The sequence below is a fragment of the Cygnus olor genome, chromosome 1 (genome assembly GCF_009769625.2).
Source record: "Cygnus olor isolate bCygOlo1 chromosome 1, bCygOlo1.pri.v2, whole genome shotgun sequence".
In the NCBI taxonomy this organism is placed as follows: Eukaryota; Metazoa; Chordata; class Aves; order Anseriformes; family Anatidae; genus Cygnus; species Cygnus olor.
The window spans coordinates 118,709,767-118,728,794 of record NC_049169.1 but is presented as its reverse complement, the minus strand read 5'-3'; the positions used below and the strand labels follow the sequence as shown (position 1 = coordinate 118,728,794).

The 19,028-nt window shown below is 40.6% G+C and overlaps 1 protein-coding gene across 2 annotated transcripts in view; it reads right to left on the bottom strand.

The window, feature by feature from the left end:
• MED14 (mediator complex subunit 14) overlaps positions 1 to 18,769 on the bottom strand; it is a 37,616-nt gene extending 18,847 nt beyond the window's left edge. For both annotated transcript variants that reach the window (XR_005813579.1, XM_040530532.1), the window contains exons 1-12: positions 18,416 to 18,769; positions 16,586 to 16,612; positions 10,082 to 10,187; positions 9,227 to 9,400; positions 8,337 to 8,466; positions 6,078 to 6,206; positions 5,615 to 5,722; positions 4,611 to 4,743; positions 3,915 to 4,065; positions 1,633 to 1,744; positions 809 to 934; positions 111 to 189 (exon numbers count right to left, since the gene is read on the bottom strand). Coding sequence is in view for 1 of the 2 variants with exons in the window: in XM_040530532.1 (XP_040386466.1) it covers positions 111 to 189; positions 809 to 934; positions 1,633 to 1,744; positions 3,915 to 4,065; positions 4,611 to 4,743; positions 5,615 to 5,722; positions 6,078 to 6,206; positions 8,337 to 8,466; positions 9,227 to 9,400; positions 10,082 to 10,187; positions 16,586 to 16,612; positions 18,416 to 18,597 (1,457 nt within the window). In the remaining variant the exon portion in view is untranslated. The remainder of the gene's footprint in view (positions 1 to 110; positions 190 to 808; positions 935 to 1,632; positions 1,745 to 3,914; positions 4,066 to 4,610; positions 4,744 to 5,614; positions 5,723 to 6,077; positions 6,207 to 8,336; positions 8,467 to 9,226; positions 9,401 to 10,081; positions 10,188 to 16,585; positions 16,613 to 18,415) is intronic.
• Positions 18,770 to 19,028: the final 259 nt, after the last annotated feature.

The following is a 19,028-nucleotide window of genomic DNA, read 5'->3' as shown; positions in this document are numbered from 1 at the left end:
AGGATATTCCCTACTGTGGCAAAGCACAAAGCCAAGCAAAAATGATCATCCAAAATACAAACACGGTGATTCATTCTGTGCAAACTAAATTAATTATACAAGTCACTTACTTGAGCTGCTGGAGCCAAGGAATGATACGTTTCATATCATCATTAACAGACTTCTCTATGTCATCCAGCGTCAGTTGATCTGTAAGAATATTAGGTGAGTAAATGATCTTAACATCTGTCCTTAAAACAGCAAACTTTTGACCTGTTAATGAAAATGTCTCATCTAATTTAACAACCACAATTAAGACACAGAATAAATGATCCATAATGCCTGTAGAACCAAAGCAGTACGTTTTTATGCAATTAAGTTAAAAGAATTAACTTTTCTCTCTCTCTTTTTTTTTTTTAAGGTCATCTGAAACCTCAAGTTCGACTTGAACAGTATCTCAAAATACTTTAAATCACATAATGCAATTCTCAGTTAAGCCCATATGAAATGACTGCATCCATTACCAGCACTGCCCAGGGATCATGAGCCATAAAGAACAACAATTGCAAATGATGCCTAACAATGCTTAAGTCTGTCCTGCTCTTAAAAGATGCTTAACTGAACTGTGGATCTTGAACATGAAGATCCACTTCTCCATTCCTCATAAACTCAAAGACCTATCTGATTAGTCAACATGCAGTGTTTATTTGCTTAACTCTTACTTACTTACAGAGTTTCACAGATTTGACAGAACAGTTCACACAAAATAACCTCATAATACAGGGTTGTTGCAAGATATCAAATACAGCCTGTTTTTTCACCTACTTACCAGCACCATAGAGCATCAGTTGAAACATTCCAGAATGAAGATCAACAAAAACATGCAGACACTCTGATCGACCACATGGTTCCAAAATTGGAATTACAAGAGTTGGAAGAGCTGTCTCAATGAATGCTAAACAAAAAAAAATGATGTTAATAATTTGACACAAAATTCAAGCTCATCATATTAAAACCCAGCCCATTATAAATAACACTCAAACCTGTTTGTTTTTAATAGAAACAATCTACTTCCAGCAGTCCTGAATTCAGTATGTGTATTTGCACATTATTACACTCAACATAAAGAGGGAATTGAATACAAGAATTTCTGTGAAAACAGTGCTATAATAAACAGTGCTAATAATAAACCAGCCAGAAGAAACAGACTAAATTTGAATAAGATTATAAATCCTTGAATAACTTTCAACTCACTACTTCAAGATTATAGGTTCAATTTGAATCCCAAAGGTTTCAAAAGCAGTTAAAGCAAGGTCTTACCCAAAACCCATTCAAGACAGTGGAAGATTTGCTTTCAATTCCAAACATCGACAAGTTTCACAATAGACAACTTTTAATCATTCTACCCAAAATATAATGCTCTATCAGCTTTATCTATTATACTACACTAAAGGTACATATCGTTGAATATTTTAATTATCAATGCATAATCATTTAATGCTAGGTCTTACTAATTCTGAACACACTGCCTTTTATTTTTGTTCATGTATTTTGTTCAAATTAATGAAAACAAGAAAAAACAAGAAAAAGGGAAAACATTCCCAGGCATAAAGGGAAATAAACTTGAAATAACGTTCAGTAGAAAACACATACAATTGTCATTAACATTGTAGCTCTTAAGAATGGCTTTCAGCTCCTGGAGTTTCTGATGAGATCTCGCATGGACACTGTCTATCAGGAGTTTTTCTATTGATAGATGGTCAATCTGTAAAAAAAAAAAAAAAAAAAAAAAAAAGATACATACATGAGCAAGTTCAAGTTTGATGCATAAGCTTTAAGCACTAGCACACAAGAACAATGCTTAATAAAATGATCACTCTGGAATTAATTTGCTGAGAACTGTGGTGAACCAAAGACATTATTAACCTGAGTGTTTGGATTGCTACAAAATACAACAAACTAACATGATGTTGCCTGTGCAGCATGTAGTGGGAGGGCTTTTGGGAGTAGAAGAAAATGTAAAAGAAAAGTTTTACAAACTATGCTGTTATCACTTCCTGTGCACACCTACTTGTTCTGGATAAAGGCTGGAGTATTTCCCACCTTAGCATGTACCCATTTATATCTAGCCTAAGCTAAGGAAAAATAAACAAAACTCTGTTACAATATGGTTGCCTCTACACACATCACAGAATCCTAGAATGGTTTGGTTGAAAGGACTTAAAGTTCATCTAGTTCCAAACTCCCCCCCTCGCCATGGTCAGGGATGCCACCCACCAGACCAGGTTGCCCAAGGCCCCATCCAGCCTGGCCATGAACACCTCCAGGGATGGGGCATCCACAGCTTCTCTGGGCAGCCTGTGCCAGTGCCCCACCACCCTCTGAGTACAGAATTTCCTCCTGAACATCTAACCTAAAATTCCCCTCCTTTAGTTTAAAGCTATTAGCTACCCCTTGTCCTATCGCTACGCTCCCTGACAAGGAGTCCCTCCCCAGCTTTCCTGTAGGCACTGGAAGCCCACTGTAAGGTCTCCCTGGAGCCTTCTCTTCTCTAGGCCAAACAACCTCAACTCTCTCAGCCTCATTTCATAGGAGATCTGTTCCAGCTCCAGCCCTCTGGTCCAAATACATACATAACTACAGCATGAAATATAACATACTAGTTTTAGTTTTGGTAATAGGGGTAACAATAAAGTGAAGATGTAGTGGCAGACTGTGAAAATGAGCTACCCTACTGAATCTAGGCATTATCCACAGGCTTGTTGCACTTCCAGCACTAAAGCTCATGTCACCAGCTTATATTCACTGTAACTGACTTGTGCAATCCTAATTAAAACATTTGCATTTATATCCATTCACATTAGTTAAGTTCTTTATATATTTTGCATAAGCAAAGCCACAGCTTACTACAGACCCTTTCTCTAGTTAATATCACAGTTTTGAGAACTGTTCAAGGTGAATTAAATCCAAATTTTATTCTAGCACAGGAGATAAATGCAGAAGAGGTTTATACCAGCACAGAATTATGAAGACTTTCAGTACCTGCCTTCAGGTATACTAGAACAACCTTCGCCTAAAAGACTAGCTTTCCAAGACAAGGTCTTAAAATCAAATGTTTATCCATTCACAAGAACATTTCAACTCAGCAGCTGCTACCAGTCAAGTCACTGTCTTCACTAACAATTGACTACAGCTTCTGCTGCTACAACAAATTTTCAGTACACTGATGTATAATAACCTACTTAGACATATGTTTGTGCCAGCTTTGTGTATTATCTTAAACAAACAGAAATGCAACATGCTATCTACATCATTAAAGCTAAGATCATTATTCAAACAGTAGAGCAGCAGCATATAAACCATAGCCAATAAAATTTCTAGGCTTTGAGCAAGTAGTTACAGGGAGCCAGCATTAACATTGATAAATCTCAAATTTACAATGGCCTCATTAGTGATAACGTAAAACCAAGCTTTGAATAACCCTTGTAACAAGCAAACCACATTAACTTTTTTGTACATTTCCAAACCATGATGTAAGACTTTCTAAACTGCTGGGGAGCCAGCTCAAGCCACATGGGGAAGCTGAGTTTCAACGGAAGGTTACACAGCATCTCCAAGACAGGAAAGGGAAGAACTGGCTCCTTATGAAGTATTTCACACCAAGCACTAACCGTAACTGAAACTTTGCTGCTGTTCCCTCCCAGCCCCAGAATTTTGTCACCAGAGGTGGTATAAAAGGCACTGAAAAATAGGTGTAACTTTAAAGAAAGTGAAGACCACTAGTTTGTAACAACAATTTACAGTCACAACATAATACACTGTGACCTAGAGTAACATGAGTGTAAATCTTAGTACTGCTCAGAATCAAAGCAGAACAAACGTTTTTAAGTTGCTGATTTATAAAACTAGATGACTATGGCAAAGCAAACTTTTACCTTCACGGCTCTTTCCATCAGTTTGGAATCACAGGCTGGCAGTGGAGGTTCATGAGATATTTGCAAGGGTTTTGAAACATCAGTCTCATCAATCTTAATAGTGACCTTATGAACAGAAGCAGTCCCTGTTTTCCTGCCAAGCACCTGTTGGCTTAAAATAAAGAGAAAAATTAAAACATGTAATTGGAGTAGCAGGAAGTATGCTTTCCGGTAGCTAATCCTTGACTGAGAGTTCTGCATAAATATTACGTAAGTTGAACTGAAAAAACATTTTAGTTTAAATGTTTTAGTTTAACCTTTTAATGCAGAAAAGTTAGTAAACTAGATCCACCTAAGTTTTAGATGGCTACAAATTCAACACAGGAATCGGATTCCAGGCCCTTGGATTATATATATATTTTTTATTTTATCTAGTGTAAGTCAAGCAATAGCTATAGTGAAAGACTGACAAAAATTGTCCATTTATTTATATATTCACATAAATACAAGCTGATTTTATGACTGCATCCACTGTTCTCATGTACACCCCTCACTTCTTTGCAAGTACAGCAACACATTTAGGTACTTAATAACAGGAATCTCAGAGTCCCACATCAAGGAGAAAATGCAGTTCTGAAAATTCTGGCTCAAGCTGGGTAAATGAAAATGCTCCTATTGCTTCATTTATTGTTAACAGCCCTTTTTAGATCAACTTACTTCCAAACAGAGAGCGAGAGGCACTTTCCTGCATGGTATCGCTCCACTTGCACTAGGTCACCCCAGCGCTCTCGAATCAGCATTAGTGTTTGTGAATGCAAGACTTCCAGCTGAAGCGCTAAGCAGAAGGAGTCTGAAGAATGGAGTTAAGAAAATAGAACACATCCAAAGAGTCTGTAAACTACATAAATCCATTTCTGTATGTTACCTAAATCCATTTGTCACAAAAGTCAGACGAGATGCTACCTGAAAACACACTAATGTAGTAATCCAGAGCTAAACACACATAAACAGAATTCAAGTTTTTTTTGTTTGTTTTTTAACCTCTTACCTAGGACATGTTGTTAGACAAGAGTGTCACAATACCTTTGTTTCAGAGATTTCAATTCTGATCATCTTTTTTTTGGAAAAGAAGATTACTAATAAAGAAATACAGTTCACCCTACAGTTACCACTAAGCCTAACCATCTACTACTAACCATCTTCCACGGTCGCCTGTAAGTAACATGACTGTTTTTGTTTCTGCAGAAACTGTTTCATTGAAAATGACTTCATATTGACAAGTAATTTGTCCTTTGCATACAGAAAGACACTGCACTATTTTCTGAACAAGCTATATCCTATTTTATTTTTTGTACAGGTGCAATATAGTCAACGCACCACCATACTGTAGAACTACAGTTCTACAGGAAGAATCGTCAGCTCACACACCTTTAATGCAGCACTGTATTCCATCTCCAGAATCAGCACATGCAAACAGCTGCTGCTTCACTGACTTACTGTACAGCCTGATGTTTCAAGCACCTCACCTTTGTTGTGTGTAAAATAAATCTTTTTATATACGGGCAACTGAGAATAACCATCTCCAAAGCCATCACTTTTTACTCTACTTCCAGACATTTCCCCTTAGCTTAATAGGGCATCCATCTTTCTTGACTTCCAGCTACTAGAAAGGGTAAGGCTACATTACACAACTTATTCAGAATCAACTTTCAGAAGGATACGCAGACAGCTGTACATGTCCTGAAGTGGCTTTTCATCAGCAAACAGCCGTGACTGGACCAACTGATGGATGAAGTTGATCTGCATACTGTGAACCAAGGCTCGACCATCTTTCATGAGTTAAAAATAATTCATAAGACATCAGGAATGCAGGTATTTTAAATAATAGATTATTTAAAAAATAAATTAATAAATTATAAAAAGAGAGACAACTGTACCAAGCAATTGCCATGCTGGAACTTCTAACAAAGTAATGCAATCCTTGGTTTACTCTGGAAATTTTACTCAGTCTACCATAACGTCACAGACTACTACTGGTATCAAAAGCATATAGCGTATGGTGAAAAACAGACATCTATATGCAGCTTCATTATCTCAAGTTGTGATATGCAAGACAGTGTATAAACAAGATTTGCTATACTAGAGATAAACATCAGATTAAAGTGTAAATATTATTATTATTACCGCCAGTTTCCTTGTCTTCAACCAAAATTTCCAGTTTGAGAAGGCGCCAGGGGATGTCAGGGTCATCACCCATCACAGTCAAGGTGGCCTCAAACTCCCCCTCAACTCGGAATTTCACACGGCCATTGGCTAAGGAAGAAAAAAAATGTTTTATTTTCCTCAGTCTTACAAGATGCCTTTTACATGAGCAGACAGTGATAGGAGTGAAGGGGTAATGGCTTTAAACTAAAGGAGGGGAAATTTAGATTAGATGTTAAGGAGGAAATTCTTTACTCAGGGTGTGGTGAGGCGCTGGGACAGGCTGCCCAGAGAAGCTGTGGATGCCCCATCCCTGGAGGTCTTCAAGGCCAGGCTGGATGGGGCTTTGGGCAACCTGGTCTGGTGGGAGGTGTCCCTGCCCATGGCAGTGGGGTTGGAACTAGATGTTCTTTAAGATCCCTTCCAACCCAAGCTATTCTGTGATAATATCAATGTAGTAGCTCCTGGCACTCACATGGATTACTTCCCTGTAATCTTTGCTCTGCTGCATACGTTTCTGTTCCACTCTGAAGACTTGACAGCTGCTATGTAACAGGACCAGCACCAATAAGCAGCATGGACAGAAGTCCCCAACTGTCTTGCACAGTAGTACTTTAGTCAGGATAATTTAACATTTGTGCTACTTTAACACAGAGTAACATTGAGCTGACTGCTAACATGTGAAGTTACATAAACAAAATGTCTACCTTAATTTTCCAATTCTTTGCTATCTCAATAACTAATACTTGAAGCAATATCCAAAAGAGGTTCACAAACAAAAAGTCCAGGCTAGCATTGGAAACACGTTATGTCACTGCAAACCATTTACTTAACATTAAAATATTTTAACTTCATTTTTATGTAGGGAAGATACACTTTTGCACAATTTATATATATGCATACAAGCAAAGATTATATACACTATTTATGCAATTGACACGTATGTCCTTACACTTTTGTAAACACTGCTATCAGTTTTAAGAGCTGGGAACAAAGATGGCCAAAATTATGTAAGTAAGGTCATAAAGAGAATGAGTAGCAAAGTACTCAGAGTACTTTGAATAGCAACATTTGGCGCAAGTCATTAATATAAACTGTAGGTAAATCTTTTCAATCACCCAACAAAATATGTCATATATACACACCTTTACAATTCTTGAAATTTAGAAAAATTCCTACTGAAATTTTAACCATTTAAACTCAAAGTTGCATATTCTGAAGTATACCAGACATGCTCTAAAAACAAAGTAAATCCAAACCAGAAACTACTAATCATTGCAATGTTAACTAAACAATTTGAAGACTCATTTACACTACAGTTAAGACAAAAAAAGGCTTTAATATTGGTATTGCAAGTGTTTACATAGGAATCAGTGAAAACTATTACTATGATTTTTCAGAAACAGCTTCAGCCTAGATCTGTAGGGTATGATTTATATGTGGCTTATTTTGTCTTAGTAAAAAGTATGGACTAAGTCCATTCCAGACCTATTTTCTGTCTGTGATTCTGCAATAATCTAGTTTATAGCCACCCTGCCTGTAAAATAATAATAATTAAAAAAAAAGACAAAAAAGTCATCATAATGTCTATCACTACTTAGGCTAAATGAAAACAGAGATCTCAAAACAGATCTCTATAATTAAGAGATCTGGAGCTGCAATGAGCCACAGAACAAAATGTGTGCAGAAATATGAACAGATTTCATGCGTGAAGATGAATATCAAAACAGACTAAAAAAAGCAACATTTGAGTAACTTGTTTAAGCTAAAATTCCAAGTTTCTACAAGAAACACCTAACAGTTTAATTATATTGCATTTTTAAAGTAACTTAAGGCCAAGCAGTCACATTGTTAGGTTTTACATGGACCAGGAAATGAGCATCTCTATTTGTTACAGTATTGTCTTAAAAGAAGGGGAGAACCTTTCATAATACACTTGTTGAAAGGGCAAGGCAGTGTCTACAACCTTTTGCTACCACCTGCAAAAGATTTCTGTTTGAAAGTAAATATTTCAGAAAGATTCTGAGTGTCCTCATTTTTCAATACGGGAAAAGACATAATTTGACATGCAGAGACAAAATCCCAGTTTTATAGATCAAACATGCCTGATGATTGCCTAACAATCTCACTTCAGCTTTTAGCCTTTTTTTTCATTTTTTTTTTTTAAAAAAAAGCACTAAAGCAACAATTTTAAGTCAGTTGGAAACAAACTGTTCTTCAAGAAGTAATTCGAGTTCTTACCAACTGTAAGATTTGCCAACTGGGGAGGGAGATCTGTAGTCACTAGTCGATGTCGAAGAATCTGGTTTAGCTGATGAAGGGTGGTTTGCTTTTCACTCTTTGTAATTGGGTCAGGAGGGATAATTTTATCCTGTTAAAATAAACATGAAATAATCTACACATCTCAAACACATCTAATACATTACCAGAAGCAATGATGGAAACTAATCAGACCAGAAGTCTGAAAATATGAATACTACAAGCCATTACAGCTGAGGAAAGGTGTTTCCCCCTCCCCCCCCAGTTATTTACATTTCACCCGAGACTGATCATGGAATAAAACTGATCATCTTGGATCAGTCAAAACAATTCTTGGCCTTACAACAGGCTAAACTCATTTTTAAGTACTAACAGTTGAAAGCCATTCCTTATCTGTAGCTATAGGTCTAAGTCACAGATACTGCTGTTTATATTTCTTCACAAATCTTCTTATTTTGCATTTTATCAGTAAGAAAAGGCAGCAGCATTAAAGAGATCAGTGAGTAGTTCAGTACATTTCCAAATACAATATGCTATAGCCAAAACAAGAGAATATCAGATGGTCAGAATATCTAATTTTTACACCACATTTTTCTGGGATGGTGTCTTAGCATGTACAAATAGATAAAGAATGAAAACTTGCTGTTATACTTACCCTAGAGCAGAACTAGTTTAAACTGAAAGAATGTTTTACTGGGAAAGGAAAACTTTTTCAAATAGGAAGCACTCTGTCAGAAACTGACACTACAGAGACTTGGCATTATGCTTGTATTAAACTACACTTCCATTTGCACATATCAGAAAATTAGTTTCATTATCATGCATTTGACAGGGATCCCTCTCACCCCAAAACATATTGTAACATTATTTACCCTAATGCAGGTAGGCAGGCGTGGGTATGATCCAGTTGTCAGAACATCAATTGCATATGGGATAGCAAAACTAGGTAGACGAGCATGAACCAAAGCATCTCTAGCTAGAGATGCCAGACGATCAGCAGTGTCCACAAACAGAATGGCTTGCTGATCTAAAAAACTTGATATCATCTGTAGAAGACAAGGGGGAGGAAAAAGAATGTCAAAAAATTCACAAGTCAATGGCTCTTTACATTCAGCTCATCTAGAGCACATAGGACTGAGATGATTCTATCCCTATCCGTTACTTCCTTCCCATTCAAGTAATCACATCTGTAAAACAAAGAATGAATGCTCTGGCCATTTCTTACATTCAGATGCTGAGGACACTTTAAATCTGCATGCCATTTCTGATGCTGCGGAGGATCTGTGAAGCCTCACAGCTCTTTATCTGATGATTGCTACCGGAATGCTACCAAACTTGTTTGTCATCACTCCAGGCTTGGTGTTTGGTTTGCAACGTTCTGGGCTTTACTCATATTTAACCAAGAACAGTATGAAAATGATAAGAACTAACACACTGAGATCGCCATCTTCCCCATCCTATCACCTAACCCCTGAGCACTCTTAGAAACTACGTGCAGACATGCCTTTTTCATTTGCTGCCACTGAGTTTTTGGGAACATGAACTGTTAAGAGACAGTATTATACATTTTTTCAATAGAAGGAAACTGGTTGTCACTTAGTATACATTTGCCTGTGAAATACAAGTTTGGGTTTGTTTTAAACTTCCATAGCAAGGAAAAGTTAGAGTATACCAAAATCCCACAGTACTAAAAGATTATTCCATACCAAACTCTGTTGCTAACTTACCGCACATTTTTCCACCTTTCCAGCATTATTAGCCCATTTGACTAAGGCTAACAGACGAACAAACAGTTGACGGGTGCGGCTTGCAAACTGTACTATTTCTATTTTTCTGCAAAAACAAGAAACAGACATTAAACCAGAATTCAGATAAATAATAAAGCTGCAATTCAACTCAGTACCAGTAAAAAAAAAAATTGCAATGATGAAGAATTATTTAGCTCACTATTTTGAGCACATATATGCTAACAACGTGCAGAGATTCTAACCAGCCAAGACTGTCTGGGGAAACAAAAAAGCATACTCATATGAATTAATTACTAATTTTAAGAGAAACAATTCTCTAGTGAACTCCACAGCATTATTTGCATACCTTTTGTGATTACAGTAACAAGAGCAAGTGGACAAAAAACATTCCTCACCACAACGGATATTAGCCTCTACCAAACAGAACTTGTATCTCCTTCTGATCCTAACCTGTAAAATACATACTCGTAACACAGATAGAGTCTGTTCCTGCTAAGTGTTGGTGTAACGAGGTAAACCCTTTTGTGTAATACATAAAGCACAATCTGATTGTAGCAGGTGACTGTTTAGGCCACGAGTACCATTAATACCATCTGGTTCGGCCTCTTGCATTACATACTATAAGCCTCATCCAAAAACTTGGGCACTAAGTCAATAACTTCTCTTCATTCCAGACTATGTATTTTAGAATGCCATCCAGCCCGATACTAAATTTTCATGCGATAGACAAGCTGCTGTGTAAGTATTGCTCTAATAGTACAGTAACTACAGTAATCAAAGCAAGATGTTAACAAAAACATAGTGGTATTTGGAAGATGACTACAGTGAGACTTTAGAATGTCAGAAATCTCCCCAAAAAATTAACCAGAGAAGTTGCTAAAATCTATAAGTAGTTATGTCAACCCAACATCTGTGGTGAAAAAGCCATGACAGCAAGAAAAATTCAAACTCATGTTCTGTGGCTGGAAACCAAAGGGTATCCAAAAAAAAAAAAGAACAGAAAAAAGCACTAAAATTTAATAACAAAAAATATTTTTAAAAAGTACAGTGTTCCAGTAACTGCTTCATTAATACCACTATACAAAATTACAGAAGGCTTGTTACTTCTATTTGAGATAATCCTACTTCCATAACCATGGCTATCACCCCTAAATCACAGTTGCACTGGGAATTCACATCCACCTACGCCTCTACCAAGAACCCAAAGAGTTTTTCCAATTTTTCTGTGTTCTTTCATTCTTCATTACAGATACAGAACCTTATGTTGGGTTACATAAAAAAATGAAATTGTTCAAGGAAGATGAAACTTCAGGAAAGAATACATTAACAAGTCCTATAAATGCAAAGCAGAGCACATTAAAAAGCTTTTTAGTGACCACATTTAAGAAACCCTTCAAAATAATTCATCTTTAATATAAACAAAAATCACAAATGCTTTGTTTCTAACAAAGTCTATTGCAATGAGCAGAAAGCTGAGCAGGTTTGGCAGAGGCCAGCTTGACTGAACAGGAAACCCCTGACCAAACAATGCAAATAGGAAGCACAAAGAAGGTGGGAGAGGGCAACACACAAGAGCTGTTCAAGCATACAGCAACAAGTGTAGGAAAATCAGACCTCAGAAGCAAAACTAGCAACAGATGAAAGTCAACAAGGACTTCTATAGGCACATCAGCAGCAAAAAGACTAAGGAAACAAAAATCCAGCGCTCAGCAGAGCAAGATACAATTGACATGGAAAAAGCCATGACACTGAGTACATTCTTTGCCTTGGTCTTTACTGCTAAGTTCTGATCTCAGATGATCACATCCTTCATCCTAGTGGCATCGTATGGGGGAATGAAGCATTAGTTACAGTAGAAGAATACCAAGTTAAGGACCACTTAAGCAAGCCTGAAATACTAAAGACCATCGGAGCAGACGGGCTGCATCCAAGAGTGCTGAGGGAATTGACCCGTTCCACTGTAAAGTAGCTCTGTAATTTTCAAAAGGCCACAGTGATGAGGTCTTAATGACTGGAAAAAGGCAAACAACACACCAGCCTTCAAGAAGAAGGATTCAGGGACCTATGTGCCAGTCAGCCTAAGCTCAGTTAACAAGACATATTATGTAGAAAATCTTTCCAGAAGCTACGTCCAGGTAAGCAACAATCACGAAAGCAGTTTGGGAACCGTCAGTGCAGATCTGCCAAGGACAAACCATCCCTGAACGACACAATTGCCTTCCACAGGATAGCAAGCTCCATGATCAAGGGGAGAGCAAGAGATGTATCTACAATGCCTTTTCCACAGCTTTTGACAAGACCGCCCGTAGTATCCTTGCAGCCAAGTTGGTAACATACGAAATATGTAAGTGCCAGACATGAAAGGCTGACTGGCTGCCAGCTGGATTTCCTTTATGGTGGTTACTACTTATGTTCCTTAAGGGTCAACACTACGGCCAATACAACTTAACACTTCCATCAACAACCTGTATGATGTGAAGGAAAGCACCCTTTGAAAACTTGCAGGTCACGTCAAACTGAACAGAGCGAACAAAGGGACCTCAGTTGGACAGAGGAACTGGTTGACATGAATCTGTACTGGGTTTACTTGGCAAGGAACTGGTAGCAAGGAGGGTGCAGGGGTGGCCTCTGTGAGCAGAGCCCAGCAGCTGCCCCATGTCAGACCAGAGCCAGCTCCAGCTGGCTCCAAAAGGGACCTGCTGCTGGCCAGAGCCGAGCCAGGGAGTGATGCTGGGTGGGCCTCTGGGAGAGCAGAGTTAAGGAAGGGGAAAAAAATTTGCTATGAGACAGCAGCTGGGAGAGAGGAGAACATATGAGGGAAGCAGCCCTGCAGCCCCCAAGGTGAGTGCAGCAGGAGGTGCTCCAGGCAGGCAGCAGCAGTTCCCCTGCAGCCTGTGCAGGGAGAGGCCCCTGGTGGAGCAGGCTGTCCCCCTGCAGCCCATGGGTCCCACACGGAGCAGATCTCCACACTGCAGCCCCCCCGTGGAGGAGCCCACGTGGAGCAGGTGAATGTGGCCTGGAGGAGGCTGCGGCCCATGGAGAGCCCCCACAGGAGCAGGCCCCGGGCCGGAGCTGCAGCCCGTGGAGAGGAGCCCACGCAGGAGCAGGGGGTCTGGGGGGAGCTGCCGCCCGCCCGTGGGGGACCCGTGCTGGAGCACTTTGCTCCTGGGGGATGGATGGACCCCGTGGTACGGAGCCGTGTGGGAGCAGTTCTTGAAGAGCTGCTGCCTGTGGGCAGCCCCCGCAGGCTCAGTTCGGGAAGGACGGCATCCCGTGGGAGGGACCCCGCGTGGAGAAGACGAAGCATCAGGGGCCGACCACAGCCCTAAGAAGGATGTAGGTGGGGGCAGATGGGGGGGAAGGTGTCTTTATTTTGTTTTTCTTTCCACTCTAGTCTGTTAGTGGTAGGCAATAAATTTCTCTAATCTCCCTGTGCTGAGTCTGTTTTGCACGTGACAATAATTGGTGAGTGATCTCCCCGTCCTTATCTCAACCCTTGAGCCCCTTCCATTGTATTTGCTCCCCTTTTCCATTTAAGGAGGGGGAGTGAGAGCGCAACCATGGTGGAAGTCAGCTGCCCAGCAGGGTAAAACCACCACAGAATCTCATGAGGCAAAGAAAACGTGCAAAGTCCTGTATGTGTAACCAAATAACCTCATGTAACTGCAGAGGCTGGAGACAATGCAGCAGCTGGGCAGATATGGAGAAATGGACCTGAGGGTCCTTGTGGACAGGTGAACAGGCATCAGCAACGTGCCCTTGCAACAACAGCAGGCTGTATTAGCATAAACCTAGCCTAGCTCAAGGAAAGTGATTATTTGCCTTGAGTCAGCACTTGTCAGACTGCATCTGAAGCACTATGCCCAGTTTTAACTCCCTAGCCTAGAAAAATTATCACCATACCACCATACATAAGTAAGTTAGGGGCTAGAACATATGAGATACAAAGAGCAGCTGAGGAAACTGTGTTTGCATTTGCTTAAGAGAAGGTTACAGTGAGATACTCCTGCTGTCTTCAAATATCTAAAGGGGTGTTATAAGATGGACATAGACTCTATCAAAAGGATAAGGAAAGACAGCCACAAACTACAACATGGGAACACTAGTTATATATATTAGGAAAGCAAAAAAAATAAAAAAAATACCAAAACCACAATGAGTTAGTCAAAGACTGAAGCAGGTTGCCCAGAAAGATTGCAGGAATTCTATCCTTGAAGATATTAAAACTCAACTGGACATGACCCTGAGCAAACTGAACCAACTTTGAAACTGTCTTTTACTTCAGGCAGAGGTTTGGGCCAGGTATCTCTGAAGCACCTTGCAAACCAAAATTACGTATGCCTACAAAATAAGTGAAAAAGCAGCCATTTTGTTATTAAGGAATGAAAAATAAGTGTTTCACAAAAAATAGGCAATTGTGCTGCTGTTGAAGTTATGAATAACCCATTTTTACAACAGTTCTGAACTTGGTTCTCTTTAAAATCTTCTCATGTAGATGATATCCTTTCCTGCAAATTTGAGAAAGTAACAGACTTGTTCACTAACTACTGCAAAAAAAGAGGGAAAATAATAGGTTTTAGGAAAACTGTGTTTATATAGTTGTTGGAAGAATAGTAACAGGAGCTGTTTGTTGAGAAACACAGGTATAAGGTTCTACCTTCCATTTGCCAACAAAAGAAGACAGGGCCTTGCAAAGGCATTATAATCCAGGTTCCAGTTAAAAATCTTCTACAGGCATTACTGTATTTAGAAAAACAATTTCATATACATTACACTATTGGAGGATAAAGGAAAAGACGACAGTACTGAGCAAAACAGTTGCCAATACCAAGAAGAAAGTCCCTGGATTTTCCCTAGAATTCAGCATTACTTTACGCCACATTATGGTTTTTAATCCAATTACTTTCTTGACAGAAAAAGATTTCAAGGGTGATTTATTCCTAGCAGTGATAATTATGCTAATGAACAATGCTTTGCAAAGAAAAGCCGATATTATATTAATATTCATAATTTTCTATCAGTTTTTCTTTTCATAGCTTCTCTTAGCTTGGCACCATAGTAAAGAGTTTAGATTTTATGTGAACTTTATTAGAGGATAACATCATCACATCTTCATCAAAGTATGTATGCCATGTCCATAGGCTAGTTTCAAGAAACAGTGCTTAAAGCACAGCTACTGCTGCCATTGCAGCTCTCAAAGTTAGGAAAAAATAGAGTAAACTGGAGAGTTAAACTATCCCCCTTAAGAGATGTCCTTCAGAGCTGGAAAGCCGTTTCACCAAGAAGAGCTAAATAAGTCAAAGTTAACATGGATGCAAACATTTAGTTTCAAGATGCTTTCAGCTGCGGGACATCCTCTGTGACCATTCAAGACAGTCCTAATAGAATACAGGTAAAAGAAAATAAGCCAAACATGTTACTTCAACCCTGTGTGCCCCACGCAGTAGGGAAGCCCCCACGTGAGTAAGAGGGAGCTCTGGACCCAACCTTAATGTCATAGCTTCAGTAAATACAGTGAAATTTTCCAGTACAAATAGATTGTTTTTCTTTATAAAATATTATGTATAAGAAAAGAAAAAGGAGGTGCAAGGAATCATCCCAGGTTATGATTTTCTAAAAACGGGATCAATTTCACAACAGGTTATGAGAGTTTTGGAGAATTTGAGATAACTGAATCAATAATAATCCTGGTACACAGAATTCTTTATTGGCATTCTTACGAATATCATCGCTGTTATATGTCTCCAAAGAAAATTAGGTCAATAAGAGTATTAATACAAATAATAAAGGAAATTAAGTTTACTCAAAAGAATAAATAATATTTCATAAAATTTATTCAAAGAGACAAAAAGCAAATCAAGTTCATTCATCTTTGGGGGAGGGGATGGTGGCCATTTTAAAAAGGAAAGCCTGTTCTGCTCTCTTACACTTGCTTTCTAATAATCTTAATAATGCAAAACCACACAGAACAGGTAAAGAACATGGCTCTCTTAAATGGTATCTTATCATAAGAAAGACAGGTAACACAGGAAAAGGCAGAAAAGAAGTTTTTACCTTGTCTCCATTGCTGAACTGCTACTTCTGATCAAAATGTTTCTTTATCACACTAACTAGAATCTATTTAGGTTCTCCAGCTCCCTTTCACGTTAGATTTACTGTCACTTCACTGCCATTAAGAGAAAAATGCCCTTAACAGATTTCACCTATTGTAACAACAACAGCATGTTACCGAACTGTGCAAAAAAAAAAAAAAGAGCCCCAAAACCACCCTCCCTCCCCAAAAAAGAAAAAGTATTGTCATTGATGCTGAAGAAAGTTTTGAAGCTATGCAGTGACAGCAAGACAATCAAGGCTTATTTTCTTGCATAAAATCTAAAATTAGGAAAAAAGATATTTTATTGAAACAGTTCTATACTGATCTTAACATCCTAAACAAAATTGTGTATCTTAACAGGCATTACAGACGGTGTTATCATAACTCACCTTTCCATATCAGTCTTTCTTGGTAATCTGCATTAAAAAAAGGAAAAAAAAAGCGTATTACCTATTGTTCCATTATATTTCATACCACCATAAAAGAAATTTTGTTAGTAACCTTCAGCTAAGTACATGAAGAACTTACACATACCTATAAAGAGCATTTCAAAGTTTCTACAATTGCAGACGTTTCCTAAATACAGTGAAATTGCATGTTTGACATCTCTAGAAAGCAGTCTAGTTTAGGCAGTGGGGGATGGGGAGCGGGGAGAATCAGGTGTGCAACGGCAGCGCTGGTACCTGCTGGAGTCCTGTAGTGGTTAAGCTGGAACTGGCCAAATGAATTTAAAAGCTTGAAGAACATTTAAGTCTGAAGATTTCTGCTAAACCAGGAGAGCCATACGTACAGTATCACTACCTGTGCTTCACAATTTATGATTCTCAGTAAGCATCCGTGACAAGCGTTAATTAATTCATAGTAGCAATCCTAGATCGTCTACACCAGGTGTTAAATTTGGCTGCTTACTGACTCGCCTGAAGGGAGTTTCTCTTTCATCAGTCTCGAAGGGAAGAAATGCTATGCTCCAGAGCTTTAGCAGCTACCTGTACGACAGATACTGCTGCAGAGAGAAGACTGTATTCCCGTAAACCATAATGTTATAGAGACGTTACAGGCACCTCGTTTCAGTTAGTTTTCATTCCAGGACTAGGCTGGTGCTGGTAAAGGAGCAAGAACTCATTTTGTTGGAAGGAAGAATACTTTCCAGACAGGCTTTTTATTAGCCATATCCATACTTTATAGGGAAATACAGTAGAAAACTCTAGCTCATTCCACTTTTGGAGGAGGCATCATGTAGCTTATAAACTACCTGGTGAATCAAAGTGCTGAAAGCATTTCCATGTGTTCCTCACGCTATCTAATTTACTTTGTACCTTAACTACACTCAAGTCAAAAGAACCAGTTCCACACCATCAAACAAGCATAGAAGACATCAGAGGCACACGCTCCTACAAGAACATGTACAGAATCAATTGCTGTCTGCAGACACCGTAAGCATACAGGTAAAATACTGACTAACATCTGGAAGCTTTTTGCAAAGTAAACTAAAACTCCTTGTCTTTTCTAGAGTTTGAACACTCTTAACCCCAAGTAAGCAAAACTTTGTTTGCACACTCGCCAGCTATGGTGTTTTACAAGAACTATAGGTGTTTTTTGTCTCCCTTTTGCTCTGTGTGTCACATCTTAAAACATACACAAACCTCACAGGCATCTCTAAGGTTAAGCAAACTAAAAGAGAAAGAGGCTCGCTCACTGTCAGAATGCTTTCAGGAAAGTTTTCTTTGGCCCAAAAACATTCCTTTGTTTCGCCACTTCAAACACAACTACATTAGCACTACAGACTGTGAAGCAAACATAAATATTTCCTTTTCCTCCCAAACAACCAAGTGCTGTTTTAAGGAGCGCTTAAGTAACTCCAAGAGCTGCGGCACCTGAAAATGCCTCAGATAATGCCTTAGTTTCACGTGTTTCATGTATTTTGACGTCAGTAGCAACACCACAGCTGGGCTTTCTGGCAGTCCCGTGGGGTCAAACTCGAGCATTAAGACCGCAGTGTCTATTCGGATGCTCCGTATCCCCCTCGGTCCTTCCCCCTCTTTATGCCAGGGCGCTCCCCAGCTTCCCCCAGACCCCCGCACACCGCCCGGTGCGAGGCAGAGCTGCACGAACCGGGCACCTCCGGGGGCGGCAGAGGGGCGAGGAGCCCCGGAGCCCCCCGGGGCCGGGACACAACGCGGCGGGGAGGGAGGGGGGGGGGGGGTCTCGGGGGCACTCACAGGTCTGCCAGCACGGTGAGCTCGGCGTACGTGCGGTGCAGGAGGAAGTCGATGAGGGTGCTGAGCCGGTACCCGGGGCTGGCGGCGGCTGTCACGGCGCCGGGGGCCGGCGGGGCCGGTGCTGAGGCGGGGCCCCCGCCGGCCGGCACCAGCTGGTTGCTCTCCAGCTGCACCGGCGCCATGGCGGCGGCGGCGCCTCGAGCCCGGGCACGAGCGAGCTCGGCAGCCCGGGGGCCGAGGAACCGGGAACCGGGCCGGGTCAGGGGGCAGCGGTCGGCGGGGAGCGGAGCGGGGCTGGCGGCGCTCACAGCCCGCCGGGCGCAGGGGCCGCCGCCATCTTGGCGGCACGGAACCGGAAGCGAGGGGCCGAGGCGGACCGGAAAGAGAACCGCTCCGGCACGGCCGGGGGCGGCGGGGGCGCTCCGGGGACGGGGGGGAGCCTCCGCGGGGGGGGGGCGGGGCCTCGGCGAGGGGGCGGGGCCTCCGGGAAGGGGTGGAGCCTCTGTGTGGGGGTGGGGCCTCGGTGTGGGGGTGGGGCCTCGGTGTGGGGGTGGGGCCTCGGTGTGGGGGTGGGGCCTCGGTGTGGGGGTGGGGTCTCGGTGTGGGGGTGGGG